Source organism: Brachycentrus maculatus, unplaced genomic scaffold, assembly GCF_059751285.1.
Source record: "Brachycentrus maculatus isolate JH-2025_06_01 unplaced genomic scaffold, ASM5975128v1 h1tg000247l, whole genome shotgun sequence".
Classification (NCBI taxonomy): Eukaryota; Metazoa; Arthropoda; class Insecta; order Trichoptera; family Brachycentridae; genus Brachycentrus; species Brachycentrus maculatus.
In genome coordinates this window covers 444,136-460,839 of record NW_028280998.1, presented here as the reverse complement: position 1 = coordinate 460,839, position 16,704 = coordinate 444,136, and the positions used below count along the sequence as shown (strand labels likewise).

Genomic DNA, 16,704 nt, shown 5'->3' with positions numbered 1-16,704 from the left:
TGAGTACAGAAACAAAAGTAAAATAAATTTATGAGGCAAATGTGGCTGGTTGGTAAGCAGAGAAAGACAGAGTAGGAATAATTGGTCGGTGTGTATGAGGAGACGCATGAAGGAGACAAAGATTATTTGTTAAGATATATTGGTGTGGCGCTCTATTCTCTCTGCCTACCCTTGCCGAAGAGGAGTGATGGTTAGGTAGTTAGATGGCTAGATAGTTAGGTAAAAAAAAGTGAAAAGTATTGTATCCTCTTTGATGAGCGTCTTCCATCTGTCATAAATTTTTGGTATATTGCAGTTATTGCACGGGGTTTCAATATTTTTCCAATACCTTTCTCCAATTGTCTTCTTTTTCAGACCCTTATCCGCACCATAATGGTGCATAGGGCACTACACCATGAAACGCAATATTATCTTGTTTGTTAATACATGAAGGAAAGGTAATAAGCCCTCCGATTCAAGTACCAGTCCAGGGTAATATTAAATAAATATTAGAGTGAAAATATCACTTATATTTATATCATTCACTTATATTTATATTAATCTCCTATCGACGGGAGTATAACTCTCTTCTAGATGCCGGTTGAGGAGCCTGTGCAACCGTGTGAAATTTATAATTTTGATATTTCAACAACTTTTCTTAATTCACCTTTGAATATGTCGGTGTCCAAAATACTGTTCTAATGGAGTTCCAGTAGGAGCGGCCGGGGCAGTCTTCAATTCTTTCTGTTCCGATTTCTTCATTTCCCAGTAAGAAACTTTCGGATCTGTGTCTGGAGAATACAACAAGCTTTATTTAAATGTAGAGTATAATGGAATATATATATATATATATATATATATATATATATATATATATATATATATATATATATATATATATATATATATATATATATATATATATATATATATACATATATATATATATATATATATTTCATTCTTTATACCTCAAACGATTATTTTAACAATTTATAGTCAACGTCGGGGGGACCCGACATGATACGTAAAAAAGATATAAGGTTAAAGAAACACATTAATTTTAATTCTATACAAGTAAATGAAGTAGAAATTTTCAAATACACAAAAAAAAACAAAACTTAAACTAATCAACTAAACTTAGTACTAAATAAAAAGCTAAAAAACCAAATGAGCTGCGTCCAGTAAAATAAAAAATTCACTGTCAGAACACTCGAGTGGTGTGAAAAAATATTGCTTTAAATTTGTACCGTGATGTGTTTTACCATAGTTCAAGTAAAATTGAATACCAGTAACATCTCTTGTAAGCGAGCTGTCCACAGAGACTTTGGTCGGAACGAAGAAAACTGATCGCCGTCTCGCTATCATTGTAGAACGTCTTGCTTCTGGCATTTTTATCTGCAAAAATATAATATTTCCAATTACAATTTTATAAATTTTTATTTATCGTACATTCGTTAAAGTGTTTACATTTTAAAATGGCCTATTAATTTGCCTGTTCTAAAATTTCCCCATTTACTACTATTATATTTAAAATTCATCTCTTTAAAAAACCACGACCTTGGATTTCGCAATATTCCCAGCAAATCACTTTCCTTGCACACATTATACACCTTTGACACCAGTACCTGCAGGTCTTCTCTACTATCGGCAAGAAACACAGCATCGTCAGCATACAGAAGACAGCATGGAGTCAAATCAATTATTTTAACTCCAATATTAAAACAATTTAGTTCTTTTAATTATCCATGTATACATTAAACAGCCACGGTGACATTACACATCCCTGTTTAGTACTTTTAGAGATGCCAAACCAAGATGAAAATGATAGAATTAAGATAGGTGTGTAGGGATGGTTCGGGCATGTGAATCGATTAAGTGAAGAAAGAATAGTAAAACAAATGTGTGAGGCAAATGTGGTTGGTAACAGAAGCAGAGGAATACCGAGAAAAACTTAGCATTATCAAGTAGGTACTTAAAAAAAACTTGCAAGTGATCAGGTCAGGAATCGTAATAATCGGTGGGTATGTATGAAGAGATGCATGAATATGGGAGAGGCGAAGATTGTTTGCAAAGACAGATTAGTGTGGCGTTCTATTTTCTTTGCCTACCCCTGCGGGAAGCGGCGTGATGGTTAGTTAGTCAGGTAGTTTGTGACACCTTTGTATTGCTAGTAACAAAACACTTATTTTAAAAGCATTATGAATCTCACTTGAACAAATGTGGCTACATGCAGCAAAGTCAAGGGATAACTGGAGAAGAGTCATGGCTTCTACAAGGCTCACAACCCTTAGTAATGAGAAGTAAGAGAGGTTTCAAATTACCGTAATATTAGTGGCAGGATTCTCGACTTCTTCATCCATGGAAAACGGCAGTAGCGGCGCAGACTGCCTCATGTTCTTGGGAATCTCTACAGCAATTTCAGCCAGCCTCTTCGTGAGAACATTGTATCGGTGAACCAGAGCTACTTTATCGTCCCGAAGACTGAGTAGGGATTTGTTGAATCCATTTTGAATTTCATAAATCTATAAAAGAAGAACAAAGGTATATCATACAAATATTTCTTATCCCTACCTCGATATGAAAAAAAATATACGTGAGACTCTCACGCGTCTGAAAAAGTAAGTCTTTTTAGGTCCTAGGCAACAGTTGATTTTATGCATTACTCTCTTTGCATTTGACCGTTATATTATTTCAGGATTAGAAAATGTTTATGTGGAATTTGATTGGAGAAAATATCTCTTTATCAAATGAAAATTTCTTTTATTTATCTATTTCCATAAGTTTATACTCTAAGAAAGGAATTATGGGTTTATGACAGCTATAATTTGTCCGCCTCTGTAGTGTAATGGTCAGCACGCTCGGATACCGTACTGGAGGTCCTGGGTTTGATTCCCAGGGGGGGTTAAATAAATATTAGTGATTTTTTCACTCTAATATTTAATCAATATAAGCCTGGACTGGTACCTGAAGCGGAGGGCTGATCACCTTTCCTTCATGTGCTAATGATCAAAATAACACTGCGTTTATATGATGCAGTGTCTTTTGCACCATAGGGTGCGGATAAGGGTTTGAATGAATAATTTACTGACTGCAAATTTTCTAAATAAGAAGAGAATATCGTGTCAATGATAATGTTTGATCTGGCTGTAGATTAACCTTTGTCAGTGTTTAATTTTAAAATTCTGAATAAGAAAAGGCCAATTATTTAATATGAATAGACATCCGTACCCATTTTACAAAACTGATTAAAGCAGGAATGAGCGAACAAAAGAATGAACAAAGAACAGTAGTGAAGAGAGTGCCATGAAAGTGACACTTTATATAACTTGTAAAGAAAGGATAGTAAAACAAATTTATGAGACAAATGTGGTTGGTAATAGAAGAAGAGAAGGATCAAGAAAAACTTAACATAATCAAGTATTTCAAAAAACGGTCAGGTTTTTTCAGGTCAGTCGGAATAATCGGCAGGTTTGAGTGTCTGCCTCCATAGTGTAATGGTCAGCATACTCTGTTACCGTACTGGAGGTCGTGGGTTTGATTCCCAGGGGGAAGTAAAATAAATACAAGTGATTTTTCACTCTAATATTTATTCAATATTACCCTGGACTGGTACCTGAAGCGGAGGGCTTACCTTTCCTCAATTTGTTGACGATCGAGATAATACTGCGTCAATACGATGCAGTGCCCTATGGGTGCAAAAAAGGGTTTTGAATCAAATTGATGTTTGAGGAAATACATAAATGTGACAGAGGCGAAGATTGATTACAAGGACGGAGTGGTGTGGCACTCTATTATCTCTGCCTACCCTAATGGGAAGACCCTAAAAGAGATGGTCCGACGACATAGTCGCTGTGAGGGGTAAAAACTGTCTGCAAGCAGCAACCGACCGGAGGAAATGGAAAGAAGGGGAAGAAGCCTTTATCTAGCAGCGGAGGCCAGAGGGCTCATGAAGAAGAAGAATATCTTATGGGAAGCGGCGTGGTGTTAGGTTAGGTTAGGTTAGGTTAGGTTAGGTTAGATATTTAGGTATGTTCCCTGCCTCTATAGTGAGGGTGGAATATATTGTGTTTTTATTTGCAGTCAAAAGAGACAGAAAGAGAAGGAGTAATCAAATGTTTTTACAAGTCTTAGCTTGTTCACTGTTAGTTGGTATTCTATTGACCTCCTGCCTGGTGATGAAGAGCTGCAGATGAGCTTGCTGCAAGGGTGCGGGATCAGCGTGCGTCGTGGAGGGGCCTTGCTCCCCGGCCGGCCGGGACTTGAGGTGGAACTCCCCAATGCTGGACTCCGCCTCCGCCAGCGCGATGGCCCCCGCACGCTCCACGCTCCCAAACGAGCGATGGGCGAGGTGATCTTGCCACTGCAAATGAACGCATCATCAAATTTATTTATTTATTTTTAATTTTAAAGTTTTACTCGGTAAATACCACTATTTCTTAATATCTATTGTGACACATGTTTTGATGCCTTCCGCATCATTTCCAAACAGAATATGTGCAATAGATTTAAGAAATAGTGGTATTTACCAAGTAAATTGGTAAATTAAAAATGGATAGATTTTACCACAAATTGACTGTCGAATAAATTAATATTTATTTTATTTTATCATACACATAATTACAAATTATGATAATGTACCCTCACTGAGTTTTTTCACATATTGAGGGCATTTTTCAATATACTAAAACAGTACCTAGTTGTACTTTGATAATAAAGCTTTAATGAAAATCCAACAGATGTCACTATAAACCTTTAGTATCACAATATCATAAACTAATAAGCAAGAAAAAGTCTCTTGTTACAATCACAAGTGGCGATTGGCGGACTGAGGACTTTAAAAGTCGCCTCTTGTGTAAGAAGTGGTAAAACATTGTTGTCAGGTGGTTTTTTATTTTTTATTTTTTATAATCATTATAATTTTTTAGTCCGCCTCCGTGGTGTAATGGTCAGCGTGTTTAGCTACCGTGCTGGAGGTCCCGGGCTCGATTCTCAGGGGGGGTGAAAATAAATATTAGTGATTTTACACTGTAATATTTATTTATTATTACCCTTGACTGGTTCCTGAAGCGCAAGAGTGATCACTTTGCCTTCATGTAAGTAATGACCAAGATAACACTGAGTCAATTCGATGCAGTGCCCTATGCACCATTGGGTGCGGATAAGGGTTATAAGTAATAATCAACCCCAACCCTAATTAGTCTACTAATAAGGGTCATATACTAATATCACAAGTAATCTACTCAAAAGTAACTGCAAACCCAATAAGGATGTGTACAATGATTTTCGGCATCTGGCGCTCTACCAAAAGTAAGCAAATAGAATGCTTATATGCGTCTCCCGCTCTAAAAAATCAAAATCTAATCTCTAAAATCATTATGTAAAAGATGCTTTTAAGTGTTTCCCGCAAACAATGTCTTAAAACTTATCAGTCAAAGGTTAGCAGAAATCCTTCATCCACCATAATTGAAATAAAACAAATATTAAAACAAAAGTTTACCTCCATTTCTTGCTTGTGGTGGACATTGATTCTGTGCAGGTAGTTGCGCAGGGCCCGGACCAGGGCTCTTGGGGGCGGGGGCGCAGGGGGGACCCCCTGCATGAGCGGGGCGGGCGGGCCTCCTAGTCCCCAAGGCACGGTTTCCTTCTCATCCCCATCATCCTTGTCTACTGACATCCTAACGGAGTTTATATTAAACACTTGAAATGCTTTTAAATTTATTATGAAATGATTACCATATTTTACAGACTATAAGACACACTTTAATTTTAAAGTCATAATTTTCTTAAAATATTATTATTATTTTATTACAAACTAGACTATTTTTTTTCTTATTAGTTTATAAATCCGCCTCCATAGTGTAGTGGTTAGCGCGCTAGGCTACAATGCTGGAGGTCCTGGGTTTGATTCCCCAAAATAAATATTAGTAATTTTTCAGTCTAATATTTATTTAATATGACCCTGGAAAGGTACCTGAAGCGGAAGGCTGATCACCTTTCCTTCGTGTATTTAACGATCAAGATAACACTGCTTCTATACGATGCAGTGCCCTATGCACCATTGGCGTGCGGATAAGGGTTAGAATAGTTTGTAAAAACGTACTGACTACTGACTTTTGAAATCCCTGATAGTCATCATCTGAACTTATAAAATGATGATTCACAAAAATGTGCTCAAGTGCAATGCATTCCAAATCCGTGTACCAGCTATTGTGCAAGAATGGTGAAGGCTAAATTTAAGAAATATTAGGTGGTATAGCTTCCATAAAGCGGATGCCATTACTTACTGTGGAATGAAGAATAGATTCTCATTCCTTTGCAGCGGAGAAACAAGATAAAAATATTATTATACATAATATGAATCAAAAACATGAAAAAGATATAATTAACTTCTTCTTCTTCTTCTCTTTCTAGATCCTAAAGATCTGTTTGTGCCTCCGCTTGTAGCTCTTAGGATGTTGACTCCCAGCTATCTTTCCACCTTTTTGGAGGTCTGCCTGGGGGTCTGCGTCCTTTAGGGATTCCTTGAAGGGCGATACGTGGAAGTCTGTCATCTGACATTCTGTTTACATAATTATTCCAGTATCGCCTACGTTGTCGTCCCCACCTCACAATATCCTCCGTCTTACACATACATATAATTACCGATACATATAATTTACAATAAAAGAAACTCACATCGCTTTTAAAAGAGCTTCATTTAATTTTTCTTTAGTTGCTTCGAGATCATCAAAGAATTGCGCCGGAAGCTTCTTTTGCCTTATAGTCTTCACATTGAAATCTTTATTCCTGTAAATCATCATTAATTGTTAAAATTTGCAGTGAAAATCAAATACCACCTATATAATGCCTGCATTAATCCTTTTTTACTATCTCCTTCGTGGGTTACAATCTGTGAGATAATTGGTTTGCTCCTTTCATGGTCTCCAACCGTCTCTATCCGCCCCTCTTCTCTTCAGCTCGGCGTACCAGCTACTACATGCATGTGAGATGATTTAGTCCATGTAGGTTAAGCGGGATTGTCGTGTAGTTTGTGCCTTCGGACATGCCCTCCGCAATCGTAAGAAGCAGGTTTTATATTATGGCCTATCCATTTGGCTCACTGTTATGTTATTTTATTTAATAATAAGCATTTATTTATTTAAACTTCATGTACAGAAAATAAAAAGTACATTGGCGGGCTTATTGCTAAAAAGCAATATCTTCCAACCGACCAAAGACGGACTAGTGATATTGATCAAAACGTTTGATACCATATATAGCCGTTTGCAATCAGAGGGTAGATAGTACTTGAACATTTAAAAAACATATATTACAAATTGACATTTAAAAAAAACATAAATTACATATTAATATACCAATTACCAATTAACAAAAGACGATAATAAGGAGGGCAAAGGAAGAAGGGAGTTTAGGGAAGGAGGTAGAGGGAGGAGGTTTGATGGACAGTTAGGATTCTAATGACAGATAGTAATGTCTCAGACGTTTTTAAAAGTTAATACATATTATTGTCTGATGTAATAGATTTTATCAAAAAACTAAAAAACAAAAAGGTGAAAATGAAAAAAAAAAAAAATAACAAAAAAGTATTCTAGGATTCTAATGACTCCCCAGCCCTGCTTGATACCTCGTTGTTCCCTACATGTTCCAAACTATTGATCTCCAACATGCACCTGTAGCAACACATCTCAAACAGGAGTATATTTCTCCTCTAGACATCGGTTAACCTTTTAACTGCCGGCAGGTACATGTATGGCGGTACCCAGCACGCCGCGAATTTTACCACAAAAATAAAACCTTCTAAACATATCGTTATTGAAAGTGTAATAACGTTTATTTATAAAACTTACCAAATAAATGAAGAGCACGCCAGTCGTGCAGTCATTTATCCATAATCATAAAATTAATTGTTCATGGTGCAGGGTTGTCACAAAATTTGTCATAGAAAATATGAAAACTAAATTATATGTCAAAAGTAATTGTTTATGTTAGTTTGATATTAAAAGTATACACACACACAAACACCATAATTTAAAAAAATTAAAAATCATTAGAATCGACACTAAAATCACTGTCATCAGATTCAGCAGTGACGGCAACTCGGGGAATTTTGGGCAACCCTGAGCGCCATTAGTTGTTTCGATGACAAAGCTCTCTTTAATTTACGTTTAAAGCGGTAAAAACAAATTCTGTTTCAATTATAAGTATGCAAAGATATTCTCAATAGATGTCACTATGCATTCAATATATTTGTACATTTTAAATAATTGATTTTCTTAAGATTTTCCCATTTAAAACGGCGCGTCTTAAGACGTAATTTTTGTATGAGCGGCGCTCCGTTCACAGAAAATTATGCGTCTTAAGACGCTTTTGGCAGTTAACCTGTTAAAGCGCCTGTGCAAAACCATGTGAGCGTTGTGTGGCATTTGATTCTCTCCGCAGGGGTATAGTAAGTGGCTTAGTTTAGTTACTTGATGGAGTTGAGCTGGAAGGGGAACATGTCGAGCGGCGTGATGTTTCTCCGCATCATCTTGTGCAGCTTGAGGGAGGACACGGCCAGCGGGAAGGCGATGCGGCGCCGCACCAGCGCCATCTTCTCCTCGGCGGCGCGCCTCTCCTCCTGCAGCACCCGGGGGTCCATCGTCACGCTGACCTGCTGGCGGGCAGGCATGCTGTTGTTCCTGAAATCCAAAACAACTCGAGATAAGTCGAGATGTATGTAATATATTTTGAAAAATAAATAAATAAACATCTCAAAATCGGTGAACAAGAATGCAAAAGTCTGAATGTTTACAAGGCATACAAACTGTCATAAGCTGGTTTAAGTGTTCACTTTACACAAATGCAACATTCACCATACTACCCATGATTGACAACCACACTACTTAATTTTAAATGTTTGAAAGTGTATGAAATCTTAAATCTTCTTAAGTTATTTGCTTTGAAATTTTAATTGTTTGAAATTTTGGGTTTTAAAGAACAGATTTTTTATCGCAATGGCACTGTCATCTGTTGAATGTCCCAAAACATGTCTTTTGAAACAATTTTAATGAAATTGAAACAATATTAAATAAATATTAGAGTGGGTACAACCAGTTTTTAATAAATCTTTACATCGTTTATTTTTGTTGATATATCATTTAAAAAGCATATTTTACATTGATTTTTTGAGATATTTATTGAGGTGTCAATTTAAAAAAATAGATTACATAATAAAACAAGTATGTAGTTTGTTCCACTATTATTATATATAGTTCCACCAAGAAAAAGTCAGTACAAAACATAAATCTTAAAAAAATACATATATCGCTCACTCCTTTCAAGAACGTCATAAATCAAAAAACTTGATTTTTCAGGAGAATGTTTTTAAAGTTTAAAAATATAATACAATTTATTTAAAATAAATATCAAGCCACTTATTGAAGTTTTTACTGCGCAACATATCTTTTTGGGTCAAAAAGTTCAAAAAGGCAAAAATAACACTTTCTGCCCCATATCGGGTAAATATTAAGCTAAAAATATGCCTCTTTTGCTGGGATATAGTACATTTTCTGGGCATTCCGAAAACATGCGCAACTGAAAATTGATGATTTTTGATTTATGACGTTCTTGAAAGGAGGGAGCGATACATGAGTCCAAAATAAATTCCATCTTCCGAAATGGAAGACGGCAGAATTGTAAGCCTTTAGGTACCCCTAGTAGCTTACTTTTTGAGCAACTCCTTGAACTCTAACGTCAACTCGACAATTTGGTCCCGGACTCTCTGTTTGTACTCATTAGCTGCTCTCAACAGGCTCTGGCGTTCCTTCTCTCGAGCTAGTTCCTCATGAGAAAGCTCTAACTCCTCTTCTGTCAGCTGTGCTCCTACCATCGGAGGCTGTAACAAGTGAATATTCACATTTTAATATCTAAACACAGATATAGAAGAACGAGGAAGTCTGGGTATTTACAGGGCATTTATTTATAGGCTGTATTTATAGGTTGGTAAAGTGATCACTCTATACACATGTAACATTCACTATGCCGTCCGCCTCCGTAGTGTAATGGCAGCACGCTAGGCTACCATGCTGGAGGTCCCGGGTTCGATTCCCAAGAGGGTCAAAATAAATATTAGTAATTTTTCAGTCTACGAGTAATATTTATTTCATATAACCCGTGTATTTAACGATCAAGATAAAACCGCTTCTATTCGTATGCAGTGCCCTATGCACCATTGGGTGCAGATAAGGGTTAGAAGAAGAAGAAGAACATTCAATATTGTACCCATGATAGACAACCACACTGTTCAAGATTTTGGATCTCATACATATATAATAAATCTCATGTCCTTTCAGATTTGAGTTCGCGATAGCATCTATGATTGATTTGAGTAAGCTTTTATTTAGCAGAGACACTTTTATTTATATGTATGCAAGGTCCTAACCGGATTGTTATACATACTGAGAGACGCCTGAAAACATAATTAAAAAAAATTTATTCAGCTTATAATTTGACCAGTTATTTTATTCAAAACATTCTGAGTGGGTCCAAATTCATGTTCACAAATCTGGGTTTCTCTGCTGAAGAGCTATTTTTACATTTTCACATCCTTTGTGTCGGATTGTGGTCCCGTGGTTAGTGTCGCGGACTCTTAAGTCAGAGTTTCTCGGTTCGAATCCACTCTACGACAATTTGATACCTATTTCTAATAATGAGCCGCTTAGGTTCACAGAAATAGTATGAAATTGAAATATTTGTGTAAATAATAAAATTACAAATATTTCTTTTTTATAAAAAATAAATAAAATAAAGATGAAGAAAAATATGAAAGTCTGGACAAGAACTTTGGAAATCTGTAAAGGAATTTTTGAAAACAAGGATTTGGACACATCCAAAATGTTGTGAATAAATATTCAATCAAAAAACATTTGAACTACGATCAATGTACAAAAATTAAATTGTAGAATAATAGTCACCATTATCTGTTTACCAAAATCAAATGAAGATGGCTCTTGTAAAAGATCCGGAAAGAGATTGTACTCGTAGGAAAATACATTTCCATCATCTCCAGCAGTAAAGAAGTATCTAAAAGAAATGCAAATGTTATTTTAAGTACAACATTTTGAGTGTGTCCAAATACTTGTTCACAAAATCTGGATTATCTCCAATTACAGGAGTTATTTTCATATAATTTTTTCACATCTCATCAAAGATGAAGAAGAATATGGAAGTCTGGGCATTTACGGGGCTGAAGACCGTCATAGGCTGGTTTAAGTGATCACTTTACACACGTGTAACATTCACCAATTCTACCCATTATTGACAACCACACTACTCAAATTCTTGGAAGTTTTATATATATATATATGAACCAATTTAGAAACCTTGTTCTTGAATCACTAGAACTTCACTAGAGACATCTATTGGTGAGATGTAAAATTAATGTATTTTAAGTAATGAAAAATCTAAACCCATGGTTTTTAAAAGAGATGACTGTAGATTTAAGCTTTTGATAAAGTAAATGGGATTTTTAAAAAAAGATAGATGATTTTGTACATTTGGGAAGTATGTTTATCGACCTCTGTATAGTAGTAGTCAGCGCGTTTGGCTACCGTGCTGGAAGTCCCAGGTTCGATCCCCTGGGGGGAAAGGGTTGTGGTTCGAACCCACTCTACCACAATTTGATACCTATTTCTAATAATGAGCCGCTTAGGCTCACAGAAATAGTATGTAATTGAAATATTTGTGTAAATAATAAAAACACTAATATTTCTCTTTTAATTAAAAAAAGAATGTGGGTGATTTCAACTCTCATATAATGATAATTTTTTTTCTATTATACATAGTAAACAATGCTTCTTAATGGAAATATTAAAACAAACCTAACAATCGCCATTTAACAAAGTGACAAGTAAGTAACTTTATCATACTTTCCACAAGGACTAAACGTCATATGCGTGATGCGTCCCGACAGATTATTATGCATGGGGAGTCGAAGGAAGTCGGTGAAGTCCAATCTAGGGATGAGTTCCGGTTCGTCCTTTGGCTTCCCGAGCATCCTTTTCAGTTTCTTCTGTCTCTTGAACATCCTGATGTCGAACTCCTCTCCAGACTTGTCCAAGTCTCCGACCGGGAAACGGATCACACGAATCTCCCCGTCTTCCATTCCCAGGACCAGGTGATTATTTTCATTTCTTAAACAAGAGTTAGAGATTATAAAGTATAAATATATGGTATTACGCACGAACAATATTCAAAGGGAACAATTTAATACATTGGATGTGGCGTACGCACCAGGCGCATACTTCTAGCTTTTCTTCTGGTGCAAAATACACAATATGGTATGGTTGATAATGAGTCAAATGACTTAAAAGTATCATATTTTTTTATTTGGCACACACCCAGTAAGAAGATGTTTCTGCCAGTGTCAAGTCTTATTTTTATTTACAAACAAAATAATAATTAAAAATAATATTAACAATAAAAAAAATTATAATTAAAATGCATTTAACAATTCATTTTAGAAATTATGACCACGATTATAGAATTAGGTTCAGAAAGAAGAATGGATACTTGGGTGAGAAGTTGGATTTCTGATAAGCTAATTAGAAAGTTCTTACAGTCTTGACACAGTATTTTATGTCAGTGTATAATGAATTAAATTTCATGTATGAATGTAAATATATTTTGCGAGCGTAAAATCAAATTTAATCCCCTCGACGACTCATGTTTATACTCGCTTGCCTCAAATACGAGCCGCGTGTGAATGCTACACACAAATAAAACAGTGTGTACTAGCACTTAGAAAGAGAAATTTCAAATTATTTAATTTTTTAAGTATTGTTTTAACATTTTTAAAGTTGCTATTTTGTGAGCATCTTATGATTATTCACAATATATTGAAAACAATGCCAAAAGAGGCGCAGGAAGACCTCGAATTAGATGGTCCGACGACATAGCCGCTGTGGGGAAAATGGCTGCAAACAGTAACCGATCAAAGGGAATAGATAGATACAAAAGAGGTCTATATCCAGCAGTGGAGGACAGAAGGCTAGGAAAGAAGAACAAGAAGAAGAAGAAGGTGAAATTATTACTAGGGTGTCACAAAAAATTAAACTGTTTCTAAAGTACAAAGTACAATTGAAAGTTATGGATAGTTACATAAACTTGAGTGACACAATGCTGATCTCCCAGGAGTCTTCCAAGGGCGCGAACTTGTTGGGTCCGAGGGCCTTCATCTGCAGGCGCACCAAGCAGCCCAGTCCTTGCTGCGCCACCAGTATATGCCCTTTTTCCAGGGGGTCGTAGATGGCCCACAGGATGGGCTTCTTGCATGAAGACTGAAGGGCCACTGAACAGTAAAAGTACAGTAAGTAAAGTAAGTAAAAGAACGCTGAAAATTAACACTTATTTTTATTTATTTAGTATAGTTACATTTTTAAGTACAATATAATACATTTTCTAAACATTTAAACATATGGCAAACTTTAGTTTCAGATTCGCTGTGCCTCTCCAAAACATGCATCAAAACCTTCAATCTAAAAGCTCCCGTCACATTCCTAGGTCCTTGTTAGAAACCTTTGGGTTGTGTTTTTACTCACACATGCAAAAACTTGTTAAAAAATCTAATGTATTATATTTCGAAGATAAAAATAACTACTGGAGTCCCTTTTACTGTCATAAAAAGTATTACTGAAAAGAATAACGAAGAAGTATATTTTTCATATAGTATAATTTTTCTTCTTCTTCAAGCCCTTATCCGAACTCGATGGTGCATAGGGCATAGCATCATATAAAACCAGTGTTATCTTGATCGTATAGTAACATTAATTAAGTGATACTTCATCAATGAAATGATAAGCTCCATGAAGTAGTTGGGTAGACGCTCAGTGGCGAAACTGGCATTGCGGGTTCGATTCTCGCAAACTGCAAAATAAATTAAAGAATTTCAATTGGTCTACGCGTTTGTGATGTATTTTTCACATTTGCCTTACCTATCCTACCTGCAGATAAGCCACTAAAAGTAGAGGGTTTGCGGGTTATTCCTTGCTTAAAAGAATGTAATCCACCACTATGTTATGATGCCCAGAGTGACAGAAATAAGTGGTTTAATAACCCTATTGGAGGATTCTAGCCCTGACTGTCTCCGAAACTACCCTCAAATCCAAAGCCCTAAGAAGGAACACTAGGCAGAATCTACTACACTAACGATCTTATATTCCAAGAGACCTAAATAAAACCTCTGTCATGTACCTATCAACTATTTTCTAAACTAAAAGTTCCATCAAATTAGGGCAGGGCAAGACTTCGGACAATTGGACCACTGATAGAGATAGTCTCATCTATTTGACTGCAACATACTTAATTCAACTTCTGGTTCATCTTCATCCTTTTCTTCTTCTTCATCTTTCTTCTCCTCCTCCTCTTCATCTGACCCGACAAATGGGAGTTCTTCTTCTTCATCTGGCGGCGTGTAGCGCAAGCTGGATGGGAGTAAATAAACAATATGTGTTACATTGTGAATGGAGAAGGAATAGAATTTTTTTTATCATTTTAAACACTAAAATATTATCATAAACAAATCAAATTGGAATAGTGGTTGAAGGAAAAATCAATAGTTTTAAATCAAAAAAGTTTAAAAGACTGAAATGAAATTTGACCAAGAGGAGTGTTTTTTAATATCACCCTAACTTAACATCTAACCTAACCTACATTTATGATATTTTACCAACCGGAGCCATATATTTTACATCGCTGAAATCTCCAGATGTTCTAGTCCATTCAATGACCCGAGCACAATTTCTCAGGTAATTTGGTTACTTTCTCTTCTTTAACCCTTATTCACACTTAAAGGTGCAAAGGGCACTAGATAGCATCAACACAGTGTTATCTTGGTCGTTAATTGATTGAAGGCATCGGGTACCAGCCCAGGGTGATATAATCGATATTATTATAATAAACTACTTGGTTTCGTACATATTTGTTGACACTCCCCGGAGAATAGAACTTGGGACCTCTAGCATGTTAGCCAAACACTCCAATCACTACACTACAAAGATTAGTTACTTAATCAATTTTTATTTTTGTTTACTATAAGTGTCCTTATAATTTGAAATATATACAATAGCCATGCAATCGACGTGGCTGAATGACCAGTATTCTAGTAAAATCTCCCCCTGATTATTTATTTTAGTAACTATGCCTTGTGGCATTTACACATTTTGTTTATCAAACAATACATGGCATGAGAATCCAGAAAAAGTGTATTTTCATGAGCTTTACTCACATGTACTCTTTGTAAAGGAAGATGTTGGTAGTCACAAAGTAATTCTCAAATGTGATTGCGTCTGGAGAGGGCGGATCTACAATTTTAGGCAGATCGGCTTCCATTATCAGACCTTCATTTCCTGCCAGCAGTACTGTCAAGTCCTTTAAGATAAAACACACAAAAAAGGGTATTAAATTCTAAAAAAATACATTTCGGCAGTAAAACAAATTTATGAGGCGAATGTAGTTGGTAATATAGAAACAGAGGAAGACCGCTGAAAACTCAGCATGATTACCTGACGCTCTTTAAGTATTTCAAATACTTGAAAGTGGTCAGGTCAGGAGGAGAATAATCGTGGGGCATGTATGATGCATTAATTAATTTATTTATTAAAAGCAATTAAAACAATTCGTCGGCAGTTCTCGTCAGAACTTCGGGACGGGGATCTGACTTGGGAGGATGCAAGGGAGCTGGCAGCCGACAGAAAAGCCTGGAGACAGTTTGTGGACTCCATATGCTCCACCTAGGGAGCGGATATGGTTTATTATTTTATTATTATTATTAAAAGCTAAAGCCTTTAACATAATACATATAAACAGTATCTAATATGAAAATACACTAATGAATACACTAATAGAGAAACAAAAAGTCTTAAACATAAAATAATAATAAAATAACAAATAGTAAGCACTGGTAAATACACGTCACCTTCACACATTATCAGCGAGCAGAAGATTAATGCGGAAGAGGCGAAGATTGACAAAGAGAGGGTGGAGTTCTATTCTCTCTATGTACACCTTCGGAAAGCGACGTGACAGTTAGTTAGTAATAAGTAATTATCTGCATGAACAAGTATGAGTTGGAATAATCGGCGGGTATGTATGAGGATTTATGAATGTAGAGGAAGCGAAGATTGTTTGCAGACAGATTGGCATAGCATTCTATTCTCTCTGCATACCCTTGCGGAGAAGCGGCGTGATGGCCAATGATCTAATTTATTAAAGACCTGAGACTTTAATATGTTTTTACAACCATTCACCAAATTCTTGATTAAATTGACAAAATAACTAAATATGCCTCACAATTTACGTACATAATTTGGTTTCCATGCGACGTGGTTCACTATTTTTGGTGTTTTGATGTAGCACAAAGGAAGGAGTTCCGGAACGTTCTTTACAGACGTGACTCGATACATGAAGATGGTGCAGTCGGTGGAAGCAGTGATCAGAACGCTGGACTCCTCGTTGATGCTGATCAGGTTCACCCTATTATTGTGCGGTTTCACTTGCTAGAAAATCATAATTGTCTATTTTCAATGTCATTCAGAAAAAAACACATCTCCTAACGTTTCCGGGAGTACAATAATTGATATCCGATTTTCTCTGGGGATTAGGTTCTTTTCACATGATTATTTTTTTCACGTAATGTATGTATTATGAAAATATGTAAAAATAGTAAAAAATAATTAATTCACCAAC

General features: G+C 35.9%; 1 protein-coding gene across 2 annotated transcripts in view; it reads right to left on the bottom strand.

Annotated features, from left to right (window-relative positions):
* LOC148306164 (cilia- and flagella-associated protein 44) overlaps nucleotides 1-16,704 on the bottom strand; it is a 41,937-nt gene that overhangs the window by 18,553 nt on the left and 6,680 nt on the right. For both annotated transcript variants that reach the window (XM_088265497.1, XM_088265499.1), the window contains exons 10-23: nucleotides 16,320-16,514; nucleotides 15,245-15,387; nucleotides 14,320-14,441; nucleotides 13,120-13,309; nucleotides 11,889-12,152; nucleotides 10,935-11,043; nucleotides 9,687-9,856; nucleotides 8,451-8,660; nucleotides 6,658-6,768; nucleotides 5,480-5,657; nucleotides 4,145-4,342; nucleotides 2,304-2,504; nucleotides 1,269-1,377; nucleotides 647-770 (exon numbers count right to left, since the gene is read on the bottom strand). In XM_088265497.1, coding sequence (XP_088121623.1) covers nucleotides 647-770; nucleotides 1,269-1,377; nucleotides 2,304-2,504; nucleotides 4,145-4,342; nucleotides 5,480-5,657; nucleotides 6,658-6,768; nucleotides 8,451-8,660; nucleotides 9,687-9,856; nucleotides 10,935-11,043; nucleotides 11,889-12,152; nucleotides 13,120-13,309; nucleotides 14,320-14,441; nucleotides 15,245-15,387; nucleotides 16,320-16,514 — 2,324 coding nt within the window. The remainder of the gene's footprint in view (nucleotides 1-646; nucleotides 771-1,268; nucleotides 1,378-2,303; nucleotides 2,505-4,144; nucleotides 4,343-5,479; nucleotides 5,658-6,657; nucleotides 6,769-8,450; nucleotides 8,661-9,686; nucleotides 9,857-10,934; nucleotides 11,044-11,888; nucleotides 12,153-13,119; nucleotides 13,310-14,319; nucleotides 14,442-15,244; nucleotides 15,388-16,319; nucleotides 16,515-16,704) is intronic.